The 14,078-nt window shown below is 45.6% G+C and overlaps 1 protein-coding gene across 1 annotated transcript; it reads right to left on the bottom strand.

Moving 5' to 3' along the window:
* Window positions 1-2,689: 2,689 nt before the first annotated feature.
* On the bottom strand, window positions 2,690-13,435 carry LOC139403371 (uncharacterized). Its single transcript, XM_071146943.1, has 7 exons — window positions 11,788-13,435; window positions 11,059-11,132; window positions 9,828-10,062; window positions 7,387-9,488; window positions 6,376-6,591; window positions 5,775-5,899; window positions 2,690-5,441 (listed from the first exon to the last, which is right to left on the bottom strand). Exons 1-6 carry the CDS (start codon window positions 12,122-12,124, stop codon window positions 5,798-5,800), a joined length of 3,066 nt encoding a protein of 1,021 aa, XP_071003044.1. The 5' UTR covers window positions 12,125-13,435; the 3' UTR covers window positions 2,690-5,441; window positions 5,775-5,797.
* Window positions 13,436-14,078: the final 643 nt, after the last annotated feature.

The following is a 14,078-nucleotide window of genomic DNA, read 5'->3' as shown; positions in this document are numbered from 1 at the left end:
ACATGTTGAATGCACTGAACTGTCTGTTTAAACTAATAGCACACAGCTCAAACAGCCATGCATATCCCACAAGACATGCCACCAGAGGTCTATTCACAGTTCCCAAGTTCAGAACAGATTATGGGAGGTGCACAGTACAACATAGAGTCATGCAGTGGTGTAAAAAGTACCCAACTGTCATGCTTAAGTAAAAGGAAAGAGCCAGATCAGAGGCAGTAGGGATGACCAGAGATATTATCTTGATAAGTGTGTGACTTGGACCATTTTCCTGTCCTGCTAAGCATTCAGAATTTAACAATTACTTTTGGGTGTCAGGGAAAATGTATGAAGTAAAAAGTACATTATTTTTTTTAGGAATATAGGGAAGTAAAAGTAAAACAAATATATAAATAGTAAAGTACAGATACCCTAAAAAACTACTTAAGTTGTACTTTCAAGTATTTTTTACTTAAGTACTTTGCACAACTGGAGCCATGGCTACATGGAACTCTATTCCACATCAAGTAAGTCATACAAGCAGTAAAAACAGATTTTTTTTAAACTATAAAAATACATATTATGGAACAGCGAGGACTGTGAAGAGTCACACACACAGGTACAAACACACACATACAAACACATAACATACACAATAAACACACACGTACACCTGGATAGTGTATAGTAGTAGAGTAGTGGATGGAGGAAACACACAATGTATTGTGAAATCTGTTGTAAATTGTATTTTAATGTTCATTTTTTAATTATAATGTATGTTACTGCCTTCATTTTTGTTGGGCCCAGGAGGAGCTAATGGGACTAAAGGGGTTCCATAATAAATACAAATACAAATGCTTTTCACAGATTTGTTGGCTGGATGTCCTTTGGGTGGTAGACAATTCTTTATACACACGGGAAACTGTTGAGCATGAAAACCCAGCAGCGTTGCAGTTCTTGGCACAAACCAGTGTGCCTGTCACCTACCATACCCCGTTCAAAGGCACTTAAATATTTTGTCTTGCCCATTCACCCTCCGAATGGCACACATACACAATCCATGTCTCAATTGTTTCAAGGCTTAAAAATCCTTATTTAACCTGCCTCCTCCCTTTCATCTATACTGATTGAAGTGGATTTAACAGGTGACATCAATAAGGGATCATAGCTTTCACCTGGATTCACCTGGTCAGTCTATGTCATGGAAGGAGCATATTTTGTATACTTAGAGTATAGTGCCATAGACAATAGTAGCGTGTGATGGGCTGTTATCAAGAGCAAATGAACTAACAATTTTATAAACAGTTTTGCACGCTATGCTGTCCCTTCCCTGGTATGGTTGCAACACGATGATGGTGGTGAATTTGTTCATAAACATGCAATGCTGTTTACATAACACACATAAACTACTCACTCGTATCCATTTAGTGATGGCTGACTATGTTACTGATACTGTCTGATACCCAGTCTGAAGAAACTCCTTAGCTGTAGACACTTCTTGATGGCCCTTCGACAAGGGGCCCTTTTAGATCTTAAAGAACTGGGTTGGTGTAAGTGTGTTGTCTATTAGCTACGACCATATAACTGACACATACAACTATGCAAACCATTCAGACCTACAGAGGCCATTTAGAAGATTGTAGAAGATGCAGTCGGGGTCGGGTGAACTGCAGTAGGGTCACGGAAAGTTTTTGAGAAAGATCATTTGGAAAAAAAATATTTTATTGAGAAACTTTATTTATTGGTTTCTTTTAATTTTGATAAGAAATGAAAATTCAATGGATTGAAGGTTATTTGTTGATTTAGAAATAGACATCTACTGATTTTAAGGTTGTGTCATTAGATTTGGGGTGTGGTGGGGTAGGGTCGGGAGAAATTCTCGGGGGAAAAAATGGGGTCCCCGCTGAAAAAGTCACCACTGATTTACGGCTCTTTGCAATCCGTATTGCGGAAGTTCAGCATTACAGCGTGATTGAAATTTAAAGACAATCCCCGATTGGACCAACATATAACAGAGTTTACTATGACTGCAGTCTCCTCGAACGCGGGTTAGCGAGTGTTTACCGTGAATGCAGACTCCGCTAACATGGGTTAGCAAAGACTGCGTTCACGGCAAACGCGGCACATGTCGGCTCAATCGGAAATGACCTTTACATTTCTATTGAGCAACCTGTAATGTTTCAACAATACAGAATGAACTGAGCCCTTAGTCATTTTGAGGATGTACCCACATCACCACCGGCCAATTCTCACTACCTAGTATTGGCTGCCATCTTGTGGTATATTAAGTACTGTTTGGTAATGTCCTTGGTGTTACATGAGTCATGGTTACATACAGTCTCTGAATACGTCTGTGACATTATGTTTTAATGAGAAGCCGATGCTGTCTATATGCTGTGTGGGCACTGTAAATGGATTAGCGACCGTCACTGGTGAATTCCAGCCTTTCTTCGCTCCTCCTAACTCTTCGGATTAGCAGAGGAAATACTGTATGGTCAGTAAGACCATGATGATGTGCCTAAAATAAGTAGAACACTCATAATACTATGTTTATCGTAGTGAATGCCTAAGGTTTTGAATAAATATGTCCAAGCTGATGCATTTATCAAACATGCATTGCTCAAGAATTAGACTGCATAGTTCCAAGATAATACAAAGAAGAGAGAATCAAATATGTGAAAACTATTAGAATTTCAAACAAGAAAGGCAAACATTTTAAAGGCAACAATTTATTTCATATCATTCTTTTTATAGATAACCAAACGGAGAGTGTCTGAATTATCTGACTTTTAAAATGAAATTCTGAACATATTCAATGTCTCCATAGTATGTGCACGCATTGCATTGAGTATGAAGGAGGTTCTTATATATATAAAAAAGGCCAAACAGCCTAGTTAAAAAAAAAAAATCAGTATTGAGACAGTAATGTTGATTACACATTTTAGAGATTCACATTTAGACCTGACAGTTTTCCCTTTCATAGATAGATAGGCAGCATTGGAAAAGACAACGGGAGGAAACAGACCCTTACCCCCAACTAGCCAACTCATGGGCCCAATCCCAAATAGATCCCTAGACCCTATGCACTTGTGGAGAACTGAGTGGATTTGACAGGTGTAAGCAATATGGTAATACCTTGTCGTTTTATCTGCTACAGGGAAGTTTCTCCATATTGCTTCTATCAATCAAATCCTCTCCGATCTCAACAAGTGCATAGGGTGTAGGGGTCCTTTAGTGATTGGGCCTATTCCCCCCTCCCAACCCCCTTTCCCAAACTGAAGGTGAGACTAGAGAACCGATACATAGACAAACACCAGTCAACTCATCTCTAAACACCAAAGACAGTAGAAGAAACCCAATATACCTCCTCGTTTTTAAAAGATTCTCCATCTCCACCCCTGTGAACTTTCAAGTTTTCAAATCTGGGCCTCGTCTACTCTCCGGCTACCCCTCCGTTACATCAATGTACTGAATCTTAGGTTTACAACAAAGCTATGGTACACTACATGACCAAAAGTATGTGGACACCTGCTAGTCGAACATCTCATTCCAAAATCGTGGGCATTAATATGGAGTTGGTCCTCCTTTTGCTGCTATAACAGCCTTCACTCTTCTGGGAAGGCTTTCCACTAGATGTTGGAACATTGCTGTGGAGACTTGCTTCCATTCAGCCACAAGTGCATTAGTGAGATCGGGCATTGATGTTGGGCGATTAGGCCTGGCTTGCAGTCAGTGTTCTAATTCATTCCAAAGGTGTTCGATGGGGTTGAGGTCAGGTCTCTGTGCAGGCCAGTTTTCCCACACCAATCTCAATAAACCATTTCTGTAAGGACCTCGCTTTGTGCAAGGGGGCATTGTCATGCTGAAACAGGAAAGGGCCTTCCCCAAACTGTTGCCACAAAGTTGGAAGCACAGAATCGTCTGGAATGTCATTGTATGCAGTAGTAACATTCCCTTCACTGGAACTAAGGGGCCTAGTCCGAACCATGACAAATAGCACCAGACCATTATTCCTCCACCACCAAACTTTACAGTTGGCACTATGCATTCGGGCAGGAAGCGTTCTCCTGGCATCCCCCAAACCCAGATTGATCCGTCGGTGAAGAGTGACTCACCATCCGGGGCAGCAGGTAGCCTAGTGGTTAGAGCACTGGGCCAGTAAACTAAAGGTCGCTGGATCGAATCCCCGAACTGACAAGGTAAAAATCTGTCGTTCTGCCCCTGAACAAGGCAGTTAACTCACTGTTCCTAGGCCGTCATTGTAAATAAGAATATTTTCTTAACTGACTTGCCTAGTTAAATAAAATAAAATCTCTAGAGAACGTGTTTCCACTGCTCCAGAGTCCAATGTCGGCAAACCTTACACCACTCCAGACAACACTTGGCATTGCATATGGTGATCTTAGGCTTGTGTGCGTGCGGCTGCTCGGCCATGGAGACCCATTTCTTGAAGCTCCTGACGAACAGTTCTTGTGTTGCCGTTGCTTCCAGAGGCAGTTTGGAACTTGGTACGGAGTTTTGCAACCGAGGACATACAATTTTTACGTGCTTCAGCGGTCACATTCTGTGAGCTTGTGTGGCCTACTACTTCACGGATGAGCCATTGTTGCTCCTAGACGTTTCCACTTCACAATAACTGCACTTACAGTTGACTGGGGCAGCTCTAGCAGGGCAGAAACTGACTTGTTGGAAAGATGGCATCCTATGACGGTGCCACGTTTAACAAGATGGCGCCGACAGAGGGGGTCACCTCGCTTACGAAACTATGCAATATTTAGTTTTTTTACTGTTAGATTACCTGTTGATATTGCTGCATTGTCGGATCTAGAAGCACAAGCATTTCACTGCACCTGCAATAACATCTGCTAACCATGTGTATGTGACCAATAAAATTTGATTTGAAAGTCACTGAGCTCTTCAGTAAGGCCATTCTACTGCCAATATTTGTCTATTGAGATTGCATGGCTGTGTGCTCGATTTTATATACCTGTCAGCAACGGGTGTGGCTGAAATAGCCAAATCCACTAATTTGAAGGGGTGTCCACATACTTTTGGTGATATTGTGTATAAGTGCACTCAAAGATTCAGTCTATACATAGAAAAATAATGATAGAAATAACAATAGTGGTAATAATTATCATTGTCATAATATATTTCTGTCATTTCCATTCTACACATTTCTCATTTACATAAACTGTGACGTCGTCAACCATTTAAATACAGTGACGCCACAGTTGCCCCACCCCCTGAGTGTAAAGTTCAAGTTGAAACCCCTGTAGCTACTGAAAACGCAAACAAGAATTTAGGTTTGGTTATTTAAATAACAATAATCAACGTCATAGTAATTACATCTTTCCTGGGAGCCTTGTGCTTGGATGTGATGGACGCATTGCATGTACAAGCTTTCAGTTCAACAATGTGCTCTACTCTCTTCATCACGGCAGTCAATGTAGACAGCCTCAACCCTAAAAACACAAACAGGACAGTTAGGGAACTGGAGAGTTAGTCCGACAACGCACAAAGGACAGGAATTCAATCATAAAAGGCAAACTTCACTGATAGGAGCAGTGCTGACATACTGTACACTTAAAGGACAAAACAACCACCCAGTGGAACAGTTAAAAGCAGCGAGTGGCCGTCATGTCACCTCCGACTTCAGAACATCAGCTGCCATTTTGTGTTCATTTCCCAACTTTTCTACATGTTGAGTCGACACCAACAGGTGAGCACTGAGCACTGCGTACTGAGCATGACCAACGGTTGTTATGGTTTGTCTTGCCCTTAAGAGGGACACTCACCTCTCTCCCTCCCCAGTCAGCTCTCAGGATGCAGCAATACAGCTGCGACACTTATACAGCCTTTGGTCATGGGTCCGGATGTGGTTCTTCACATTCCTCATCCTGAAGAACGTCTTACTGCACAGCTACAAAACACAGAGAGGGGGGTGTTCAATACCATATCAGTTCATAGCTACAGGCCAGGCAGGGGGGGGGGGGGGGGTGTTCAATACCATATCTGTTCATAGTTACAGGTCAGGCGGGGAGGAGGGTTGTTCAATACCATATCAGTTCATAGCTACAGGCCAGGCAGGGGGGGGGGGGGGGGGGGGGGGGGTGTTCAATACCATATCAGTTCATAGCTACAGGCCAGGCAGGGGGGGGGGGGGGGGGGGGGGTGTTCAATACCATATCAGTTCATAGTTACAGGCCAGGCAGAGAGAGGGGGGGGGGGGTTCAATACCAGCAGATAGGAAAGAGGTGAGGAATGAGGGGGCTAGGGGCAGGAGTTTAGGGAAGGGGTGGGGGTAGAAGCATGGGTGGGGGGTGGGAAAGGGGTGGGGGGGGTAGGGAGGGGTAGGAGAAAGACAGTAGTAGTTTGGTTTCCAGTTGCAGTACATACAGGGCAGGGCCAGTGCTTGCCCTCGATGTGCCTGATGCGGTGCATGAGGAGACTGGTACAGTCCTTGTAGGAGGCCCGGCACTGCAGGCAGACGTGGGATGACTTGGCCTTGGGGGCCTGACTGCGAGGACTCCGCAGTTGCTTGAGCCGCGCACGGCAGATCGAGTCCAACAGGGCGGGGCCTCGGCTAGGCAGGTGGAGGGGCTTAGCTTGCTTCTGTGGAGAGAGAGGGAGAAGAGTCCATTCTGTTAGATAACAAAACTTTAAAAAATGAACATTAAAATACATTTTACAACAGAACACACATGGACTTCTTTAGATGTCTTTGTGCTCTTTTTTGCTGTACAAGCACCCAGTTACATGGTCATTACATATTGTAGCTTGATGAGATATGTGTGCGTCGGCGGAATGTTATCCAACTCAATTTAGTCTCCAAAAGTAGGAAGCATGTATCCTTAGCCCAGATCCGACATTTCCCAACGTAATCTAAGAGAGCATTAAAGTAGTGTCAACATTTTTAACAGTGTGAAAGCAATGCTCCCGTTAGTTACCAAAGAAAACCAACAGTGTGACTGATGATTAGACCCCCTTTCCCCTCAGACCAGGATTGGTTCAGCCAATTGACCCCTGACTGAATCCTCAGTCTGATAAATGGTGTTATGAAAAGATAACTGTTAACTCCACCCACCCCTGACCTCCCCTCTACCACTCCTCTCCTAAAATCCTCAGGAGAACTGTGGAGGAAAGCATGGCTGCATATCAATAGTTTCAAACTGGCTTCATTTCCTTGCCTCCTTCCCTTGATCTGAACTGATTTCAGAGAATTGGCCAGGTGAGTCCTTCAGTAGACCTATGATATTTCTTTCTTCTACAGTACCTTGTGTTTTCTTGTTAGTGAAGTTGACAGAAATAAGATGAGGACTGAGAACAGCAGCAGCCCACTTGAAACTCGTCCCAAATAATAGGAGAGAATGTGCAAGAACAGTTATACTATGCATCCCTGGTGTGTACCTTTGGTTTGTCCCGTGCTGTGTGTGCACCCTTTGACCCTTTGGCTCTAACCAGGTGTTGGTTGGTGTTGTGTTGGTGAATGTTGACAGCCCTTGGTGGCCCCTGCCTCTTGGTTTGACTTTGGTTCACACTCTTCTCCTCTCGCTTCTTTTTCACCATGGGCAAAGTGGGGGGAACTCCTCTGGCCCTCAGGACCCTGTCCGGGCCCCCCCCGGGACCTAACCTCTCCCCCCTCGAGACAGATCGTGTTAGGCAGATATCCACACTCTCCTCCTCCCTCTTCACCCCCACCATGGGCCCTCCGGGCGGCCGGCAGAAGCTGAAGAGGAAGCCTGGATCTAGAAGCTTGACAGGGGGCTTGATCTGCCTCTTACCCAGCTCTGGGGAGGGCGACTCGGGGAAAGGCCCCACCATGGGTAGAGGGTCTGCTGGTTCCTCCTTGATGACCCTGTACAGAGGATGGCTATGGAGGGGAGGAGGGACATTGTCAGGGCTGAGGATGCTACTGTTTTTCCTTCTGCTCAGAGCTCCAGGCCCTCTCTCCGTGACCCCCCTTGCTCCCTGGTTGCAACCTGTCCTCATACTCTTCTCTCTGGACTTATGCTGGGCTCTCCCAGTCTCTTTCATGCCACTCCGCTCCGGCTTGGCTTTGGCCAACAGACGCCCGCTGTTGTAGCGGAGCACCCTGACAGTCTCCATGGTACCCTTGTTCCTGGGGTGGGCCCTGGGAGGGGGGATGTGTGTGTTTGGGTGTTGGCCATGTGAGGGGAGTTGCAGGGCTGAGATGGCGTAGTCGGCATGTTCCGGTTTGATCCTGAGAGCAGAGATGTTCCTCTTGGGATTTGGAACTCTGGCATTCCCAGAGCGGGGCGGGAGGTGCGGAGGGGGATGGCTGACTTCTTCACCCCTGACAGAACGCCTGAGATGCCTGCCGCCGTAGGCCGGCCTGGACACGGGCTGCAGCAGGTCCGGTAATGCCACTTTACTGCGCATGCTCCTGTCGCTGGGTGGAAAAGGACGGGGCTGTCTGGATCTCTTCAGTCTCCTGTCCTCCATGCTGATTGGATACACAGGCTCCTTCTTTATGATCCTGTTCAAGAAGTGGGCATTGGCAGGGGTGCAGAGAGGGAGGGACAGGGGCAGCCCCCCGAACGGCAGCCCCCCCAACCCCTGGAGGCGGGGTTTCCGCCGCTTAGTCAGCGAATAATTATTGACTTTCAGCTTCCGGAGCCGTTTCTTCTGCCTCCAGCCAATCAGATCCTCCGGTCTGGGGAGGAGGGACGTCCTCTGTAACCCGAGCACGCTCATCAGCCGGTACTTCTCCAGCGCTCTGAAATTATCTTTCTCATCTTCCTCCTCCACCCTCACTATGTTGGCCTCAGAGCAAGTCCTCTGTCTGGAGGAGGTGGAGGCAGGACAGGGGACTGGGGGTGGCTTTCGGCCCTGAGGAGGGCTCTCTGTCCTGGGCAGCATACTCTGGACCTCCTTGGCGGCCCCGGGAGTGGAGCGGAGGAGACGGGTACACGTGTGGGGCAAGGAGGAAGAGGGGACATTTCGGGAGCGGGGGTTGGAGGGGACATTTTTTCGGGGGGAAGAGGTTATTTTACAGGAGGGGGATTTGAAGTCCATGAGCTTCATCCTGTGCATGGGGCTGAGGGGGAGTCCGTTCCGCCCTGGAGGGTGGGCGCTGGGTCTGAGGGGGCGACGGGGCGACCGTCTGGTGGGGCTCTCCTCCCCCGACTCATCGGACTGATCCAGAATCAGTCTGAAGCCATCACCCAAACCCCTCACCACTCTTCCCCCAGCCACCCTCTCCCTGCCCTCTCCAGCCAATCCCTTCTTCCTGTCCTTCTGGTGGTGGCGGAGCTCCATGGGAGACCCAGGGCACTGCGATGGGAAGCCCAGGGCAGAGTGCTCCGTGTTGGGGTAGCGGGAGGTGTGGTCCGCCTGCTCCCTCTGGAGGGCCGTGCAGGCCTCCACGGCAGGCCACATGCCCAGATGACGGGCCATAGTGCTGACCTCTGACAGGTCCTCCTCAGACACACACAGAGTAGAGGAGTAGGAAAAGTCCAGCAGAGACACCAGGCTAGACTCACTGAAACCTACAGGGCAGCGAGAGGGAGGTGATTAAACAGGAAGTGAAAGCTAAAAAGTTGAGAGATTGAATTTTTATCTGAGAGAGTGAGAAAGAGAGCGGGAAAGAAAGAGAGAGAGCGAGAAAGATAGATTCAATTAAGAGAGAATAAATATAGGCACAAACATCAGCCCTAGCCGATGTGGAGTTGGTGTGGAGTTCATTTCAGAGGAGTAGTCGTCATGTCCATACCAAAACAACATGAGCATTTTCAAAATGAGAGAGCAGAGCAGATAGAAGATAAAGAAACAGATGGATAAAGAAACAACCCCGTTCAGAGAGGCGTGTGTGTGTGACCGTTTCATACCTGTGAGATCGATGTCAGACCTGGCGCTAGGGGCGGAGTCCATCTCAGTGAATACTTCCTGGAAGTACTCGCTCACTGCCACCAGCACTGCCTTGTGGGCAGAGTAAGAGCGTCCGTCTGTCCTCAGAGTGATGTCACAGAACAGTCCAGCCTCCCGCTGGCTCCTCAGCTTATTCAACACGTCACGGCTGTGTGACATCATTGTCTGAGAGAGATGGCTCTCGCCCACACCCTTCTGTTGGAGAGAGTTAGCATGAGCGAGAGGAGGAGAAGAGACACCAATAATTGTGAGAACGCGATTGAAGAAAAGAGAACGTGAGAGACAGAAGTATGAAATGATTGAACATGTGAGTGAGAGAACATCACAATTCAGTATCAGTGCTGTCCAGAGAATGTGAGTGGAGTTGAGCAGTCGGAAATTCCGCCCATCGCTCCAGCACTCCACATCCTTTCCAACCGCTCCTCGCTCACAGGAAAAAGAAATGCCGCTCCGAATTCACTCCATTCATTCAAATCACAATGTAACCAACACCCATCTATTTCTGTGACTACCTGGACCTACCATTTGGTATTGAAACCAAACCATATGATTTCAATGAAAATGATTTGAATGAACATGAAAAGGTGAATGTAAGAAGCGCTCATAATTTCAAATAGGCTACATTTCATATTAAACAGCATATAAACACTCTAAATAGGTCAGGAGTCAGACAGGGAGCCTAAGAAGGAACGTAAATTAATTATTTAGGCTATATTATTTCAATGCTATAGCCTACAATGAAATACCTTGTGAAGCATTTATGAGTGAGACACTAGGCTGGTAGCTACATAAAGCGCTCAGCATTTAAACAACATTGTATTAAATCATTATAGTCTGTAAATTGCTCATATAGGCTGTGACTTACTTAGAATTAAATAGAAAAATTGCTCTTGGTTCTCACCTTTGTTACCTTGATTTGGCACCTGTGCGTTTTATCAGTCTCTTTATGAAAATATTTAGCCAACTCCACGACAGTAGCTAAAGCAGCACACAAGTAGATTACAAATGCATGCTGGGCCAGGCATGCCCTGAGCTCATGAAGTGAGCGCTACTGGAGCGAAATTGTAACAGCGACGCTCCAGCCTTTGGGAATCTCGCTCCACGCTCTAGTCAAATTGAGCAGGCTCCGCTACAGCTCCGCTCACATACTCTACTGATGATCACCTGATGTTCTACTATTCCATCTCTTACCTCAAGTCTCTTGTTCCTCTGCTCAAGGCACTCTGAACATCCCAGGACAAAGTCTCGGATCTGAAAATACATCCCTGAGGATGAATCAATAATGTATGTTATTTCAATGATCATCATATCCAATATTTTATTCCCCAAACAAACCATATTACACAAGCAGTGTTTGACCACCAAAAGGGTCCTAATGTTTTTGAACAGCAAAACAAGACCAGTCATTCTTCAATGTAGTTCAACATTATCTTTCTGACTAAAAGTAGCTTTGGGGTTAAGAGTGTTGGGCCAGTAACCAAAAGGTCACTGATTTGAATCTCCAAGCAGAATAGTTGGGGAAAAATCTGTTGACATGGCCTTGAGCAAGGCACTTACTCCTAATTGCGCCTGAAAATCGCCCTGGATAAGAGCATCTGCTAAATGACTCAAAATGTAAATGACAAATGGCCATTATAATAACACCTCTGTCTAAAGCCTGCACTTGTGATGAGAATAGAGAAATGCATTGTTTACACTAGATTATAGAGAAGCAACATAGGGGAAGTCAGCCACAATAGAGAGAGAGCGTTAGATGTGTTTAAATTACAGCCTATACCAAGCCTCACAATAACATTATACTGACATATTTTGGTCTATAGGCCAGTTTGGGGAACATCCCAAGTGGTTTTTATCATTGTCCTGTGTATCAATGCCACCAAAGATCGATAATAACGAACCATCCCACGAGTCCACACTCACCCTCCCACCAGTAGTTCTCGGCCACAGATCTGTACGTGTCCTCCAGGGAGTGGTGGCGCGTGCCTGGCCGTCGCCGGTGGAATGTGGCGATTGCCCCGAACCGTCGGTCCTCGTCAAGCACCTCCCGGTAATGGATGAAGCCTCTCTCCAACTTCTTACGGTACAGCATTCCGTCAATCAATTCGAAGTTTGGCGAGCAACCCAAGGATTTACGCCCCGTCGGAGCACGGGCGGCGTCGGGCTCCCCCGCGAGCATCCGCACTCGGTCGGGTAATTTGGATGGACAAAATGTGTCATCATTCTCGTATTGTGTTTTATAGTTGCATTCGCCGGCCATTTTAGCCGGACTTCTTTTTTGTATCTGCTGTAAACTACTTTTTCCTTATTGTGTCTATCCCTCTTCCTCTCCGCCGTCCGAAAGCAAAAACAAAAGCTATGTCCCCTTGCACCGTTCTGGGGATTACGGCAGAGGGAGCCGTCTGTGCGTCACGGTTGCAAGTTTCCTCGACCCAAAAGTTGTCAAGTGTCAACTCCACGTGGATGCGGTGACAGCAGTGGACAGTAAAAAAAGATTAAAGACGGGCCAGGAAAACATAGGTCTATTTCATCCTATGAAACTTTCAAATTAACATACTGGCAACCTATTTGGAGAATCTATGTATGTTGCATTCCATCGTGGTTAAAAACATTTACTGAGACAATGTGGCACGCTTAGCCACTATAATCAAAAAAGTATCCAATAACAGTCTGCAGCACAATAACTATGTAGCTGATTTGTTTGAATAGGAGAAATGTCACTAGCATATTTCCATGAAGTCAGCATCTCTTTGGCGATCATCCATACATTCCTGGGTCATGATCATAACCCGAACAGAGCAGTCTCATCCAGAGTCAAAGTGGATATCCTACACAAACCGGGGTAATCCAACAGAGACTAAACGTGCACTTCCTTGATAAATCCAATATATTATTTGATGATGATGGAGCCAATAAAAAAGTAAATACTATATTCCAGATTTTTATAATGTCGGTCTGAATAGACTATATTTCAGTGGCAAAGTTTATTTGAAAGAAAATGCATTTTGATTCTTCATTATCCCAAATGCCCATAATGAAGATGTTGGCTAATTACAATCGCGCCCACCCAATAACAAATGAGAAATATCGCATCAACCCCAGGCATAAACAAGTGATACAATGTCACCAGCTATTTATCTTCTTATTTCACATCACTGGGCGCGACAATGTATCATCGAAGTGCCAACAAGCCAAATCAACAGATGTATCCATCCTTTTCTGTTCACAATTGCAATTGTCGGGTAGCTAAATGACGACGACTCACTATTCCCCTGGTGTAACTTGTGATTTGTTTCGCTAACTCGGAAGCAACATGATGATGCAGCGATCTGTCCAGCATCGCGAGTTGGACGACCAATTCCTGAATCGAGGTGTTTCGCCGATCACCACAAATATTAAAAATGTCAAAATAATGTCTCTAAAATCAACACAAGACAACCGTATGTGCTATCCGACTCATTCCATATCTCTTCCCTTTACGCAAAACAAGTCAGATGATCAAATAATCCTTTTTTATTTTTTTTACTCATAACCTTCTGTTGGTTACTACATGACAACCTAACTTCCTTCTAACCCTCACAGGATCTTCACCCTCCTTTAGTCAATGCCTATTAGTAGACACTTTAAAGAGCCCCGACCATAGACAATGCGATTGGCCATTCGAACTGCCAGTCAGGGAGTGTTTTTCATGCATCAAGATAGGTTGTTGACGTCAGTATTGCCTCACTTAGTGCCCACCGTCAAATTGATTACTGAGAAATAGAATTGATACAATAATCAATTCCGCTACTTCTCTTATATCAACCAATGCCTCTGTAGGGAATTCATATTCATAGGCAAATTCTTAGATTCATCTTCTTTTGCATTCAGACCGAGAAATGCGATCAGAGGACAAAACGTCCAGGCATTCTTCTGCAACATGCTATAAATATAAACATGTTTAGAAATGCACCCACAATGTTGTCATCTAAGTTTTTTCATGTAAATGCATAACGTGTTGTAGGCTGGATATGTGCCCCCAAACTGGAATGGCAGGAGTGGCAGTAATTGGTTTAATGTTATATTATTGAATGCAGAGCAGTCCCTTTGTTATAAGGATGATGGGCTTTACAATCAAATGAGTAACATGCTTCCAGTTGTATGTAGTTTAGGTAAGTCATTATCCATACTGACTGTTTGATGTAAGGCCAGAGTGAACCACCCAAGCCCTCAAC

This window comes from Oncorhynchus clarkii, chromosome 3 (assembly GCF_045791955.1).
Source record: "Oncorhynchus clarkii lewisi isolate Uvic-CL-2024 chromosome 3, UVic_Ocla_1.0, whole genome shotgun sequence".
Classification (NCBI taxonomy): domain Eukaryota; kingdom Metazoa; phylum Chordata; class Actinopteri; order Salmoniformes; family Salmonidae; genus Oncorhynchus; species Oncorhynchus clarkii.
The sequence above is the reverse complement of the archived record's forward strand: the minus strand, read 5'-3'. Positions and strand labels throughout refer to the sequence as shown.